Source organism: Eupeodes corollae, chromosome 2 (assembly GCF_945859685.1).
Source record: "Eupeodes corollae chromosome 2, idEupCoro1.1, whole genome shotgun sequence".
Classification (NCBI taxonomy): domain Eukaryota; kingdom Metazoa; phylum Arthropoda; class Insecta; order Diptera; family Syrphidae; genus Eupeodes; species Eupeodes corollae.
Window position 1 is genome coordinate 99,033,409 of NC_079148.1, and position 15,198 is coordinate 99,048,606.

General features: G+C 38.2%; 1 protein-coding gene across 1 annotated transcript; it reads right to left on the reverse strand.

Annotated features, from left to right (window-relative positions):
• Positions 1-2,226: 2,226 nt before the first annotated feature.
• LOC129945474 (putative alpha-L-fucosidase) lies at positions 2,227-4,264 on the reverse strand. Its single transcript, XM_056055254.1, has 8 exons — positions 3,955-4,264; positions 3,743-3,884; positions 3,576-3,682; positions 3,251-3,500; positions 3,075-3,187; positions 2,832-2,945; positions 2,418-2,767; positions 2,227-2,362 (listed from the first exon to the last, which is right to left on the reverse strand). The coding sequence occupies exons 1-8, from the start codon at positions 4,223-4,225 to the stop codon at positions 2,261-2,263; spliced, it is 1,449 nt and encodes a 482-aa protein (XP_055911229.1). The 5' UTR covers positions 4,226-4,264; the 3' UTR covers positions 2,227-2,260.
• Positions 4,265-15,198: the final 10,934 nt, after the last annotated feature.

Here is a 15,198-nt window from a genome sequence, read left to right on the forward strand (position 1 = left end):
CGCAACCAATCATCCACAACTCCTGCAGAAAAACTACCACATTCACCACTTACCCTTGCACTAACTATTTAATGTCTTTGTCGAAATCGTTGAATCCAAGCTGTAGAGCAGGTGAAGTTATTTTTGCCCACCCCTTTTGCAAAGTCTTCTGCCTTAGTTTGTAGACTTGGTCCGCTTAATAGAATATTCAGCTTCTTTGGACTTTGAACCATCTTAGCAAAGTTTCATCTATGTCGGGATGTTGACTGCATCGATTTTTTTTTATTTTTAAGTTGGATTCTTCAAAATTCTTCTTAATTTACTCTCGGTCTTTGAAAATGGTAAAGATTGTTGACGCCGATACAGTAAACTCTGCTGCCAAACTTTTATTGGAATCACCAGCTTGGAGCCTTGAAATTATTGCAGATTATCTTCAATCGTAAAAACTCTACGCTTTTAACTCATTTTGAAAAAAATCTAACACATTTAACCAAGTATGACTATTTCAGTTCCTCTCAGAAACAGAAATTCGAGTATAAACACAACAAAAAAAGGGAATTCCCATAATTTATAAGTGATACATTTTTAAATATTCCATTTAAAATAGTTCGTTATAGGCGATATCGTTAAAACCGATATTTGGTTAGTACATTTTGTATAAACCTCGGCCGGGACTTCGAGATAAGTTTAAATTACTGATGTTTCGTTATAACCGATTTTGACTCGACCCTAAACTAAACTGGAAACTAAATATTGAAGTACGGGTTAAGAAGGCCTGTGTTGCATTCTACGCCTGCAGCAAAACTTTCGGCAAAAAGTGAGGACTTCAGTCGAAGATGATTTTGTGGACATGATTGGATATGATTCGGTTGTGTGGTGGCCTGCCCTTAGCAAAGCCTAAAATATTGATAAGCTAAAGAAGGTTCAGAGAACAGCTTGCGTGGGCACCACAGGGGCCATACGTACTTGCCCAAAGGACGCCTTAAACGTTATTTTGGATGTTCTGCCAATCGACCTTTTTATAAAATACATAGTTTCCTGCAGCGCTTTAGACTGAAAGAATCAAACATCAGCTAGTTGTCAAAACCTTATGGTCACAGCAACACTACGAAATTGATTCCCTCAGATATTATCTCGGTAGACACTGACTACTGCACTCCTACTTTGAGCCTTAGTAAGGGTTTTAAGGTTATTTTCCCATCCAGAGAAGATTGGGAGGGTGACATCGTGTCGATAGGTTTCGACACAATCATCTTTACTGACGGCCCAAAGATGGAGTGCGGAGTTGGTTCTGGGATCTTTTCTGAGTCCCTAAATGTAGCCAAATCCTTTAGGCTTCCTGACTTTGCTAGCGTTTTTCAGGCTGAACTGCTGGCAATAAGGGAGGCATGTACGATACTTAAACAAAACCCAAACCAAAACCGAAATGCGGCTATCTTTATAGACAGTCAGGCAGCTGTCAAAGCCATTAAATCGGCCATATCCTCATCTAAATTGGTCCAGCAATGTCGCGATGAGCTTCTGAACCTGAATATTAACCTCGGTGTCACCCTGATCTGGGTTCCGGGCCATAGTGGTTTCGTGGGAAATTAACGGGCTGACGAGCTAGCCAGGCAAGGATCGGCCCTTCATAGCTCACTTGGGGAAATGGTTAACATTCCTCTTGGTGCTATGAAGGGTTAAATCTTTTCTATCTACCAAACTGAATGAAACCGAAGGTGGAGCAATTTACCTAACTGCATTATATCTAGGAAGACATGGCCCACCTATAACAAAACCCGTACAAACGATCTTCTATGCAGGCCAAGGCAAGACATAGCCGGACATTGGCCGAGTTTTTGGTATCAAAACGGCGCAATACCCCGCTTATTGGATCTCAGACTAGGTTGCCTTAAGATCGCCATTTCTACCTATCTACCGATTTTGACTGTATTTGTTATATACCGATAACATAATTCTACATTTCTCTTATTTTTAACTCATAAAACAACGACAAAAACCGTTCGTTATAAGGTCTAAGAGAAGCTCGGATCAATATTAAAGAGAAGCTCGGATCAATATTGAACGAGATATAAAGATTGTTTCCTCTAAAGCATGTCATAGAGCCATCAAAAATATTGTCCAACGAATAGATTGCTGCCAAATTTTCCTTCGTGGATGTATAATATTGATCTCTGATTCAATTAAAAAAAAATATGGACTTTATCGTCTACCCCTAAATCCATAACAAAGATAAACAATTTATGGTATTGTTTTATACAAAATTTATTGCAATATACTCTTAGATAGTTATTTTAAAAGTCCAAGCAAAATCGAGTTCATTTTTATCAATCAAATGCTTCCCTGGCATCTTGATGTGAAGACTAGATTTGTTTAATGACCACTATAAAAAAAAAACTGATTAAAATATATCTTTAAATAACAAAAAGTATGCTTACCTTAATAGTTGTACTTGGCATACCCAGCAATGAAATTTTCGTTGTTCCATCGACCATTCCATGCAAAGCAAATAAATCAATCTCATTTGAATCATAGGGATAATCCAAAATAATAGCATAAACATTTGTGCCTCCATTAGGCATTTGATTGCTTGTATACCACACGCCCGGAGTAACTGTGTCATTTTGATAAGCCCATGGCTTGGTGCCGTAAATAGCTTCACCATTTATTCGAAGCCATTTTCCCATATCTCTAAGTCTTTCCTCGAAAATAGGCAAAATTGTTCCGTATTTTGTTGGGCCCACATTAACAAGAATATTTCCACCACAACTTACAGTAGTTACAAGTTCTTTTTGAAAATCATTAAATATCATTATGTTATGTTCATTGACTGATGATTATTATTGGGATACCTTTTATGAGTTCCTTGGAGGTCATGTAATCTGCAAGGGTGGTATCATAACGCTGGCCCCAACTAGTCTTGTCTAAGGTAAATGCATTTTCCCATTTATGAGGTTGAAGGACTCCTTGAAAAGTAGAAAAATGACAAGAAAAGTCAGTAATCAAACCCCTCTTTAAAAGCTATCACAAGAAACTAAATTCTAAGATGTATAGGAATGCTGATCAAAAGAAGAGATCAACTTATAGAGTATAACCTGGATTGTATCTATCAGAACAAGTCCAGAAATCTCCATGCAAACAATGTGTGGCAAATCCCCATCTGTCGTTTGTCACCACAGTATCCCGAACTGGACTTTCATTATACAACCTTAAAAGAAAAACAAAACAAAAATTAAATTTAAGAAGAACATTTTTAACAATATTTAAATACCAAGCGATAAAATCAGTTGAATTCCAATATGGTGGTGGGGCCTCCCAATCACCATCCGACCAAATCACTTCTGGACCATAGAGTTCCACCAACTCACGAAGTTCAGGTAAGACTTTATCTTGTACATATTTGTTCTCCAAAAATATATGTAATTTATCTTCCACATAGAGCCGATTAAACCACTCAAACAGTGAATAATACAAACCAAATCGAATGGAAGTTTTTTCACGTATAGCGGTAGATAATTCTCCTATAAAATACCAAACAAAATCATAAAATTTATAAATGAAATACATTATTTTTTTTTATATCGATTTGGACACACCTATAATATCAATTCCTGGACCAACGTCTTTTGAGTTCCAACTAAAGGAACGACTCGATGGCCAAAGGGCGAATCCATCATGATGTTTGCTCGTAAGCACAACGTATCTACAATTGAAAGTAAGTACATTTTTTTCAATTCAATAATTTGCTTAAGTTAAAGATTACTTTGCTCCACTGTCTTGAAATAGAAGTGCCCATTGAGTTGAGTTGAATAGCTCAGCTGTGAATTCCTTTGCAAACTCCTGATACGTAAAACCCGGCCGGTAATTATTCTTCATAAAATCTATGTACGAAGGTATTTTCTGTCCTACAAACAAAAAAATCATAAATTGATAAGAATATTTTAATTAAAACAAAATGGAAATATATGTACAAACCTTGCCAATTAGTCCAAAACCACTCGGAACCATAACTTGGAACAGAATATACACCCCAATGGAGGAATATTCCAACCTTGGCATCATCATACCATTGCGGCAAAGGTCTTTTATCTAAGCTTTTCCAATTCGGTTCGTATTTTTGTCTTATTTTATTATCACACTGTCGATTATCACATTCGAAATTAAATTTTGAAGAATTGACTTTAACAAAATCGAATAAGATTAATACAGTAATGGAGTAAACAAGCGACAGTAAGAAGCGAGTCATGACTTATTTAAGAGACGATGCAACTAAAACTAATCATAACAATCGGTCAAGTGTGAAGTGGTTCGAGTTCAGAGAATTATAGTATGTATAGGTACGTTGTAGTGTAGGAATCTATAGTACATCTGCTTTTGCTTTCGACAATTGAGTAGATTCTAGATTCGCTCACTTGTTATCTAAATATTTATAAGCGAGTAGCTTATCGACAGTAAAACCCACTTATTATCACATTATGTTTGTATGTTACTTTAGAATATAATGTCAATAATCAACATATAGTCGATGCTTGCAACTTTTAGAGTTTTAAACTCAAAAAGGCATTTGAAAAATTATTAAAATGCGTCTGGTTAGAAGAAAGTCGCATCCAAAACGTCTTGGACATACATATTTGTAACCAGGGAATGTCATCAATGAATGAATCAGATATTAAGATAAGAAAACCTTAAAAATGTTTATAAACTATTATTTATACTCAATCTAGACTCCATTATCTGAATTAAACAATCGATATAATGGAACCTGAAAAAAGGAGGCCCTTTAAACTGCACCAACTATAGAGGAATCAGTCTACTTAAAATCGCCTATAAAATCTTCTCTGTCGTAATATATGTGAACGTCTAAAGCCCATCGTCAACAACCTGATAGACCTGGAAAGCCCACATTCGATCAAATATTCACATCACATCATCCTGGAAAAAACCCAAGAACACAAAATCTATACCTACCATCTTTTCATCGATTTCAAGGCAGAATATGACAGCGTCTAAAGGGACGAGCTGTATAGAGCCATGTCTAGTTTTGGCATCCCTGCCAAACTTGTCCGTTTGTGCAGGATAACCATGGAGAATTCACGCTGCTCCATAAAGGTTGGAAACAACTTAACGGAACCTTTCGATGTCAAAAAAGGTGATGCGCTTTGATGAGATTTTTTTTTTAACATAGTGCTTGAAAGAATAGTGCAGAGTTCACAATTCAACACTAGAGGTACTATCTTTCAAAAGTCTGTCCAATTACTAGCATATGCTGATGACATTGACATAATCGGAAGAACTCAGCGTGAGTTCCACTAACTAACCGCTGTTTCTTTGGACTAAAAAACCAATTGATTGGTAAACTCCTCCCTCGAGGGACCAAAGTTTCGCTATATAAGGCCCTTATCATCCCCGTCCTGCTATACGGTGCAGAAGCATGGACTATGACAGAAGCGGATAAAAGCACCTTGGGTCGGTTCGAGAGAAAAGTTCTTCTTGAAGGGGAGTGGAGGAGAAGATGGAATGACGAGCTGTATGGTTTGTACAGCGACGTAGACTTATCCAAAAGGGTAAAAGTGCAAAAACTATGGCTGGGTCACGTAGAGCGCATGGAAACCAATGCTCCGACCCGGAAAGTCTTCGAATCCACACCCACAGGGCAGCGTAGTAGAGGAAGACCGCGTATCAGGTGGCGCGCACAAGTGAAAAATGAGCTCATCCAACTTGGAGCCCGAAACTATAGACATCTAGCTAGGGACCGAGATGGATGGAGTAGTTTATTGGGCTAGGCCCTAGTTCACACAGGACTTTAGCGCCACCTTAAGTAAGTAAGTAAATCGATATGCGCGGGCTGTCAGACATTGGTTACCTTGAATTGTACTCCAATCGCAGTTCTTCCAGCCTTTGACAGCCAAAAACATTGTAATTATCTATCCTAAAACATTTATTCCAAATAGATTCCTGATTTCAAGCCTAAAGTCTCTGGTAGCTAGTGCTGTTAATTGCTTTTTTTATAATAAGCGGGGATAATACTAATCTTATTATGTAGACACAGTGTGAGCACTAAGAAAGTGAGAGAGGGGTTGAAAGGAGGTGTCAGTGCACATTGATACGATGAAGTTGTGCCCGAAGGTATATTGATGAGCATTCTTAGAAGCTCGAGTAATACAGTTGAACTGTTTAAGGGGACACAACTGGCTATTTCTCTAGAGCATAAACCGTTAAAATAACGGTAAAAGAAGGTGAGACAGGAAACATTTCGACGATAATAAGCGAATGATCTTATGATGGTAATATCACCAATCAATCTAAATGTGCTACGTTCAATACTGTCCAAGAAGATTAAGTAGGTTGCAGGAGCACCAGCCCAGATATGGGAATTATACTCAAGCGTTGGACGTATACAAGTCTTGTAAATAACAGCCAGATCAGAGGGGGAGAAAAACTTCTTGCATCGCCTTAGAAAACCCAAACATCTTGCGTCATTTTTGGCGACATCGCGTATGTGATCGTTCCACAAAAGGTGGTTGGTGATACACATACCGAGAATATCGAGATGTTTAGTTTCCTCAATGCAAGTGCCATTTATTGATAATGGCAAGGGGGGTATATCGCGCTTTAACGAATTTCACGCGGTTTTTTCTTCCCCATTGTACAATGCTGTTTAGGTCGGAATTTAATAAGCTTATCATATTTCGTCGTTGCAGTTCCACATCCGAAGAAGAGGGGTGTGAATCTGAAAACGAATATGAAAAGCTAAGAGTACTATCGTCAGCGAAACAATGTATTGGATTATAAGTTGCAGACAGGAGATCATTAATAAAAATGAGAAAGAGTGTTGGAGATAGAACAGAGCCCTGGGTCACATCAGCATTTATTTTGTGGTTTTCAGACTTGAATCCATCCAATTCAAATTGTATTGAATGATTCGAAAGGTAATTACTAATCCAATGAAGCAGGGATTCATGAAAACCGAAAGCACGCATTTTGGATAAAGAAGCCTGATGCCAATCATTTTGATATAACAAGTGAAATAATCTTTCTTTCTCTAAATAGATGTAAAGATTTGCTCCACTGTTCGGTGCGATTGGCGATGAGATAACCAGTGGACCTATTGCTACGAAAGCCGTATTGTCGGTCATTAAGAAAATTTCCATCTTCGAGAGCTGATAATTAATCAGCGTTTCCATGACCTTGCAAAAAGGGATGTAAGTGCAATCGGGCGGCGGAATAGGCTGCACATATGCGGTTTTCCATCCGCTCAGAACGAGACCTGAGGAGTAGGACAGATAAAAAAGCGTACGCAGGGGTTTTGCCAGCGTTGAAGTACACGTCTTCAGAACAATAGCGGGGATACCATCCGGCCCAGCAGGTTTATGTATTTTAATATCTTTTAGGACTCTCGCTACAGTACGATTACGAAAAAAGATTTGCCCCAAAGAATCATTAACTCGCTCAAGTACAGGCGGAGTCATAACACTCACTCGCAGCGTTGAATTGGCGGCGAACTGCCTAGCAAAGAGATTTGCTTTCTCTAAAAAGCTAACAAATGGAGTGTCATTGGAACCGAGGAAGAGTTTCTCATATCTTTTACAAATGACCAAAAATTTTTACTGCCTTTGGGACATTGCATTCGTGTTCATTCTGTTTAACACATAAAAAGATATTTGTGAAAAGTTACAAAATTATTATGTTATATTGCTTAATTATTATTATGTTTTTTTTTTATCCTTTAAAAAATAACGGAATAAGAACGGAAATTGTTCAGCAAGAAAGTAACTTAACGGTGAAAGTATTTCAAATTCTTTTAGTATTTTGTAGAGGCACCCCTATTATTAATAACTTCCTCCATCGAATTCACCAAATTGGCAATAATGTCTCTACGGGTGTGGAATACAATTCCCTTTAAATTTTCATTAAAATCTCGATCCGATAAGTGCTCATTTGGGTTCAGGCCGCGAGATTGTGATGGCCATTCCATAACATTGATTTTATTTTGTTGTCAGTCTTTGTTAGCCAATTTGGAGGTGTGCTTCGGCTCATTATTCTGCCAAAACTCCTATTTGATTGGCACCTTCTCTTCAGTTAATGGTAGCATAACTGAACTTAAGATGCGGACTTAATCTACATCGCACATCTTATCTTTGATCCAAAATATTGGACCTTTACCAAGTGCTGAAAAGTACCCTAAAATCATTATATTTCCACTAACGTGGTTTACTTTCTTCTTTTTGTATTTTGAGTTAAACTTCTCACATAGCCTACTCACATACATTTTTCCATAACAAGTAGACAAATTGATCTTCGACCACAAATCGTTATTCCAATAAGCCCGGTGTAAGTGTTTTGCAAAGGAAAGCCTTTGTATAATATATAATTGTTTTCTAGGTTGAAAAATGGTACTTTACGTGGACTTCTACCAGAAAGACTTGCTTCTATAAGTTGGTTTCTTATTGTTCTAGCTGCCACTGGTCCATTTATCCATTTAATACATTTTTGAGTTGTCTTAAAGAAAGAAAAGTTTTCTTCTTACATATTCTTACCAATAGTAAAAGTAACAGAGCAATTTTATGACATAATTTTGTGTTCAATACTGCCTGAAGATAGTTCATTTAAGCAGATCCAGCAGATATTATTTTTTTTTAACAGAAATTAGTTGCAAACCATTAGGTCCTTCATGCTCTTAGACCTTTCATCGTTGTCTATCCTAAGGCGTTTCTTATAAAGACATTAACGCACTAAACTATGTTTAAACGCTATTAAAAATAGGATATGGAAGGTTAAGACCCGACGCCAAAATCTGTGACACTAACAGATTAATCATTCCAATTTTAAAGGCAATTAAGTTTCTAACACGGCAAACCTAGACAAATTGTGCTTCTCCCATTGTAAGCTAAGTTTTGCACGCCAATTTGATTGAGGTTCTTTCTACTGCACCGTCCCTCGGAATTGGATTCGAAGACCTTCCGGGCTTGATTGTTAATGTCCATTTGTCTACATCTCCCAGCCATCTTATTTTTTGGACCCTTATTTATTTAACGAGGTCAGTGTCGCTATCCATCCCGTATAGCTCGTCTGTGTATCTTCTCCACTCTCCATCTTTGCAGATGAGAGGACCAAAAATCACTCGGAAGATTTTTACTCACAGCTGTCCATGGCGACGTTTTATCCAAGACGTCGTCGTTCAATGTCTATTCAAACACTCCACCAGCTTTGAAAAAATCGATAAAGAGACGGTGGGTCTCGATTCGAAGTTCCAGTTTTTTCCAAGATCTGAAATTTAAAGTTATATACCTTCTAAAAAAACAGACGTTATTATTAACTCTATCAAAACCGTTAAGCTAATGATTATACATGATACCTTAGGTTAGGTTAAGTTGGATTGGCTGTCCAGATGTCATTGGCGCTCGTAGACCTCAAGGGTCCATTGTAATACCACTAATGAGGTTACTCATGGGAGAGTAGTGAACTTAAACAAACCATTTTGTACTTTTAATAAAGTTAGAGAGACATTTTGTGTCAATCGTTGCCAGTTCACTGGTATTATCGAAGAAGGGATTACCGAGAAAGTTATTCCTTCTAATGGAGATTGCTGGACATGTACAAAGAACGTGTTGGACTGTTTCCTCTTCCTCCTCGTCCATGCAGCTTCTACAGAAGTCATTTGTGTAGACCCTTAGCCTCAGAGCATGTCTTCCTATGAGGCAGTGTCCTGTTATTTCTCCAATTCTAGAGCTTATACTTTGTTTGCTCAGGGATATCAAGCCTTTTGACCGTTTTAAGTCTATGATTGGCCATATTTGCTTGGTTGCTAGGCAGGTGGTACTCTGTGACCATCTAGCATTTGTTGATTCCAGAGCATATTGTTTGAGAAGATATTTGCATGTAGCAAATGGTGTTCCTATGTTATGTTTTTTTCTAATATGAGGCAGAAGTGTTCCGTTTTTGGCGAGCTCATCGGCTTTACAATTTCCCGGAATGTCTCTGTGGGCCGGCAGCCAAATGAGGTGAATATTAAACTGTTCCGTCATATCATTCAAAGATGATCGACAATCGTGGACTATTTGAGAGTTTGTGGAGGCAGACGCTAGAGATTTAAGATCGGCTTGGCTGTCCGAGAAGATTGGTATATCCTTGCAAGATATAACGTTTTCCTTGAGCCAGGATAGTGCTTCTTTAATCGCCATTACTTCTGCCTGGAATACACTACATTGGTTGGAAAGTCTATAGGATAGACTGAGATTCCGTTGTTCCTAATAGATACCACTTCCAACTCCGTGATCGGTCTTTAAACCGTCTGTATAGAAGTGTACCGCATCGTCTTCCAGGGGTCTCTCTTCTTTCCAGGAGGATCTTGAAGGGATGGACACATGGAAGCTTTTATCGAATACCATTTTTGGGGTGGTATAGTCTAAGTGATCTGGGATAGATCTGAAACTGTCTAGAATAGTAGTATGTCCAGTATTGTTACTGTTCCATTGAGAGGTGGCTCTAAGCCTCACACATGAGTTGGGTGCCACCATTTTGGAGAAGATGTCAAGAGGTGTTAGGTTTAAAAGCACTTACAGTGCTGCGGTTGGTGTTGAGCGAAGTGCCCTGTGATGCACATAACTGCTGACCACTGCACTTTGATGAGCTTATTTAGATTTACCATCTTGTCCAGTGCGGTCCCCCATACGACAGCTCCATAAATGAGTATCGGTCTGATTACCGAAGTGGATTATTTTTGGGGAGAAGCCCCATTTTGATCCTATGGCCTTTTTACAAGTTAAAAGCGTTACAGTAGCCTTTTTCACTCTTTCATCAATATTTGCCTTCCAATTTAGTTTTTTGTCTAAAATGAGGCCTAAATATTTAGCTTTGTCGAAAAAGCTTAATGGTATTCCTTTAATCTTGGGTGGGCTAATCTGAGGAATTTTATATCTTCTCGAAAAGAGTATTAATTCTGTTTTATGTGGATTGACGTCCAAGCCACATCGCTTAGCCCATTTTGTTAGCCTATTTAAGGAATTTTGTAGGAGTTCCGAGAGAACTTGGGGATGCTTCCCAGATACAGATATTGCAACGTCGTCAGCATAAGTAATCACCCTGAAATCCTCTGCTTCTAATGATGTAAGTAGGTCGTTTACTACCATGTTCCATAAAAGAGGCGAAAGGACCCCACCTTGGGGGGTGCCTCGATTCACCGATCTGGTGGTAGTAAAACTACTTATGTTAGAAATTATTGTCCTGCTTTTGAGCATGAGACTTATAAGATTTATGAGTGATTTCTCTAATTTGAGCTTATCCATTTCTGTTGTGATCGCCTGGTAACTGACGTTGTTGAAAGCTCCTTCAATATCTAGAAACGCTACGCTACTAGGTTATATTCTTTGTATTCGAGGGAATGAAGTGCTGATTCTACTGATTTTCCCTTAGAGTAAGCATGTTGAGCTGTGGAAATGAGACATGGTTTTAAGTTATGTCTGATGTAAATTTCAATCAATCTTTCCAAGGTTTTAAGAAGGAAGGATGATAGGCTGATTGGTCGTAGATCTTTAGGGTTAACGTGTGAGGGTTTCCCTGCTTTAGGAATGAAGACTACTTTTGCCATTCTCCAGGCTTTGGGAATATATCTCAACCTTACACAGCTTGTCAGAATGATTTCCAATGGTGAATGATTTCCAATGGTAGGAATGAAGACTACTTTTGCTATTCTCCAGCCTTTGGGAATATATCTCAATTTCCAATGGTGGAATGATCATGTCTCAGCATTTTTGTAGTTCGGCCGGAATGATGCCGTCTGGCCCTGGAGATTTATATGGATCAAAGCTGTCTATGGCCCATTGCAGTTTTTCCCGCGTTACTAGATGAACTAATTCGCTTGTAGAAGCTTGAGACTCTGATGTTAAGTCGTTGAGTATGTTAGAGCTACCTGGAAAGTGGGTGCCTAATAACAGATTAAGAGATTCTTCATCTATGATAGTCCACGTGCCTGCTTCTGTCTTTAAAGCACTCGGTATTGTTGGACTTTTTGAGAGAATTACATGATAACTTCGGTATTTGAATCTCATCTTTGTAAAGGGTGATTTTTTTGAGGTTAGGATTTTCATGCATTAGTATTTGACAGATCACGCGGGATTTCAGACATGGTGTCAAAGAGAAAGATGCTCAGTATGCTTTGACATTTCATCATGAATAGACTTACTAACGAGCAACGCTTGCAAATCATTGAATTTTATTACCAAAATCAGTGTTCGGTTCGAAATGTGTTTCGCGCTTTAAGTCCGATTTATGGTCTACATAATCGACCAAGTGAGCAAACAATTAATGCGATTGTGACCAAGTTTCGCACTCAGTTTACTTTATTGGACATTAAACCAACCACACGAATGCGTACAGTGCGTACAGAAGAGAATATTGCGTCTGTTTCTGAGAGTGTTGCTGAAGACCGTGAAATGTCGATTCGTCGCCGTTCGCAGCAATTGGGTTTGTGTTATTCGACCACATGGAAGATTTTACGCAAAGATCTTGGTGTAAAACCGTATAAAATACAGCTCGTGCAAGAACTGAAGCCGAACGATCTGCCACAACGTCGAATTTTCAGTGAATGGGCCCTAGAAAAGTTGGCAGAAAATCCGCTTTTTTATCGACAAATTTTGTTCAGCGATGAGGCTCATTTCTGGTTGAATGGCTACGTAAATAAGCAAAATTGCCGCATTTGGAGTGAAGAGCAACCAGAAGCCTTTCAAGAACTGCCCATGCATCCCGAAAAATGCACTGTTTGGTGTGGTTTGTACGCTGGTGGAATCATTGGACCGTATTTTTTCAAAGATGCTGTTGGACGCAACGTTACGGTGAATGACTATCGCTATCGTTCAATGCTAACAAACTTTTTGTTGCAAAAATGGAAGAACTGAACTTGGTTGACATGTGGTTTCAACAAGATGGCCATTTCGAGGGAAAACTTCAGAGAACAATTCATCTCAAGGAATGGACCGGTAAGTTGGCCACCATGATCATGCGATTTGACGCCTTTAGACTATTTTTTGTGGGGCTACGTCAAGTTTAAAGTCTACACAAATAAGCCAGCAACTATTCCAGCTTTGGAAGACAACATTTCCGAAGAAATTCGGGCTATTCCGGCCGAAATGCTCGAAAAAGTTACCCAATATTGGACTTTCCGAATGGACCACCTAAGACGCAGCCGCGGTCAACACTTAAATGAAATTATCTTCAAAAAGTAAATGTCATGGACCAATCTAACGTTTCAAATAAAGAATCGATGAGATTTTGCAAATTTTATGCGTTTTTTTTTTTAAAGTTCTTAAGCTCTTAAGAAATCACCGTTTATAAGAAAATCATTTTTTAACGAAGATTTAACGAAACAAAATTCCAATACGATTTTAATAGTTGAGTGGTTCGGGTATAAGATTTGATTGAGTTTTTTTTCTATATTTTTCCCAATGACGTAAATATTCTCGTTTGTCTGAGACTGAGTTCGAAAAACAAACGAAGGTAATGAGAACAATTGTTGTTCGAAAAATAAAAAAAGAGAACCAAAAGAGCGGAGAAAATTCTCTCTTAAATTTTGCCAACTGTGCATTGCCTTTATATGTGTGTGCCCTGTGCAGTGTAGAATAACAAAATACACTCAAACCATTAATATACCATTTGATGCCAAAATATAAAGCTGAAGAGTTAGCTGAGCTCCTAGCTAGCACAGCATGAGTATCGGTCTAATTACCGAAGTGTATAGCCAGTGGGTTATTTTTGGGGAGACGCCCCATTTTGATCCTATGGCTTTTTTACAAGTAAAAAGCATTACAGTAACCTTTTTTACTCTTTCATCAATATTTGTCTTCCAATTTAGTTTTTTGTCTAAAATGAGGCCTAAATATTTAGCTTGGTCGGAAAAGCTTAATGGTATTCCTTTAATCTTGAGTGGGCTAATCTAAGGAATTTTATATCTTCTCGAAAAGAGTATTAATTCTGTTTTATGTGGATTGATGTCAAAGCCACATTGCTTAGCCCATTTTCTTAGCCTATTTAAGGCATTTTGTAGGAGTTCCGAGAGAACTTGGGGTGCTTCCCAGATACAGATATTGCAACGTCGTCAGCATAAGTAATCACCCTGAAATCCTCTGCTTCTAATGATGTAAGTAGGTCGTTTACTACCATGTTCCATAAAAGAGGCGAAAGGACCCCACCTTGGGGGGTGCCTCGATTCACCGATCTGGTGGTAGTAAAACTACTTATGTTAGAAATTATTGTCCTGCTTTTGAGCATGAGACTTATAAGATTTATGAGTGATTTCTCTAATTTGAGCTTATCCATTTCTGTTGTGATCGCCTGGTAACTGACGTTGTTGAAAGCTCCTTCAATATCTAGAAACGCTACGCTACTAGGTTATATTCTTTGTATTCGAGGGAATGAAGTGCTGATTCTACTGATTTTCCCTTAGAGTAAGCATGTTGAGCTGTGGAAATGAGACATGGTTTTAAGTTATGTCTGATGTAAATTTCAATCAATCTTTCCAAGGTTTTAAGAAGGAAGGATGATAGGCTGATTGGTCGTAGATCTTTAGGGTTAACGTGTGAGGGTTTCCCTGCTTTAGGAATGAAGACTACTTTTGCCATTCTCCAGGCTTTGGGAATATATCTCAACCTTACACAGCTTGTCAGAATGATTTCCAATGGTGAATGATTTCCAATGGTAGGAATGAAGACTACTTTTGCTATTCTCCAGCCTTTGGGAATATATCTCAATTTCCAATGGTGGAATGATCATGTCTCAGCATTTTTGTAGTTCGGCCGGAATGATGCCGTCTGGCCCTGGAGATTTATATGGATCAAAGCTGTCTATGGCCCATTGCAGTTTTTCCCGCGTTACTAGATGAACTAATTCGCTTGTAGAAGCTTGAGACTCTGATGTTAAGTCGTTGAGTATGTTAGAGCTACCTGGAAAGTGGGTGTCTAATAACAGATTAAGAGATTCTTCATCTATATTGTTGGACTTTTTGAAAGACTTACATGATACCTTGGTAACTTCGGTATTTAAATTTCATTTTTGTATAAGAAAATCATTTTTTAACGAAGATTTAACGAAACAAAATTCGAATACGATTTTAATAGTTGAGTGGTTCGGGTATCAGATTTTATTCACTTTTTTTTCTATATTTTTCCCAGTGACGTAAATATTCTCGTTTATCTGAGTTCGAAAAACAAACGAAGGTAATGAGAACAA

What these genes read in the sequence shown, in the direction of transcription:
- LOC129945474 (XM_056055254.1), bottom strand. Translation starts at nt 4,225, where the DNA reads ATGACTCGCTTCTTACTGTCGCTTGTTTACTCCATTACTGTATTAATC. An exon ending in TCAACTGATTTTATCGCTTG is followed by an intron (nt 3,188 to 3,250) that starts GTATTTAAATAT and finishes TTTTCTTTTAAG; the next exon opens with GTTGTATAATGAAAGTCCAG. An exon ending in CTCCAAGGAACTCATAAAAG is followed by an intron (nt 2,768 to 2,831) that starts GTATCCCAATAA and finishes ATTTTCAAAAAG; the next exon opens with AACTTGTAACTACTGTAAGT.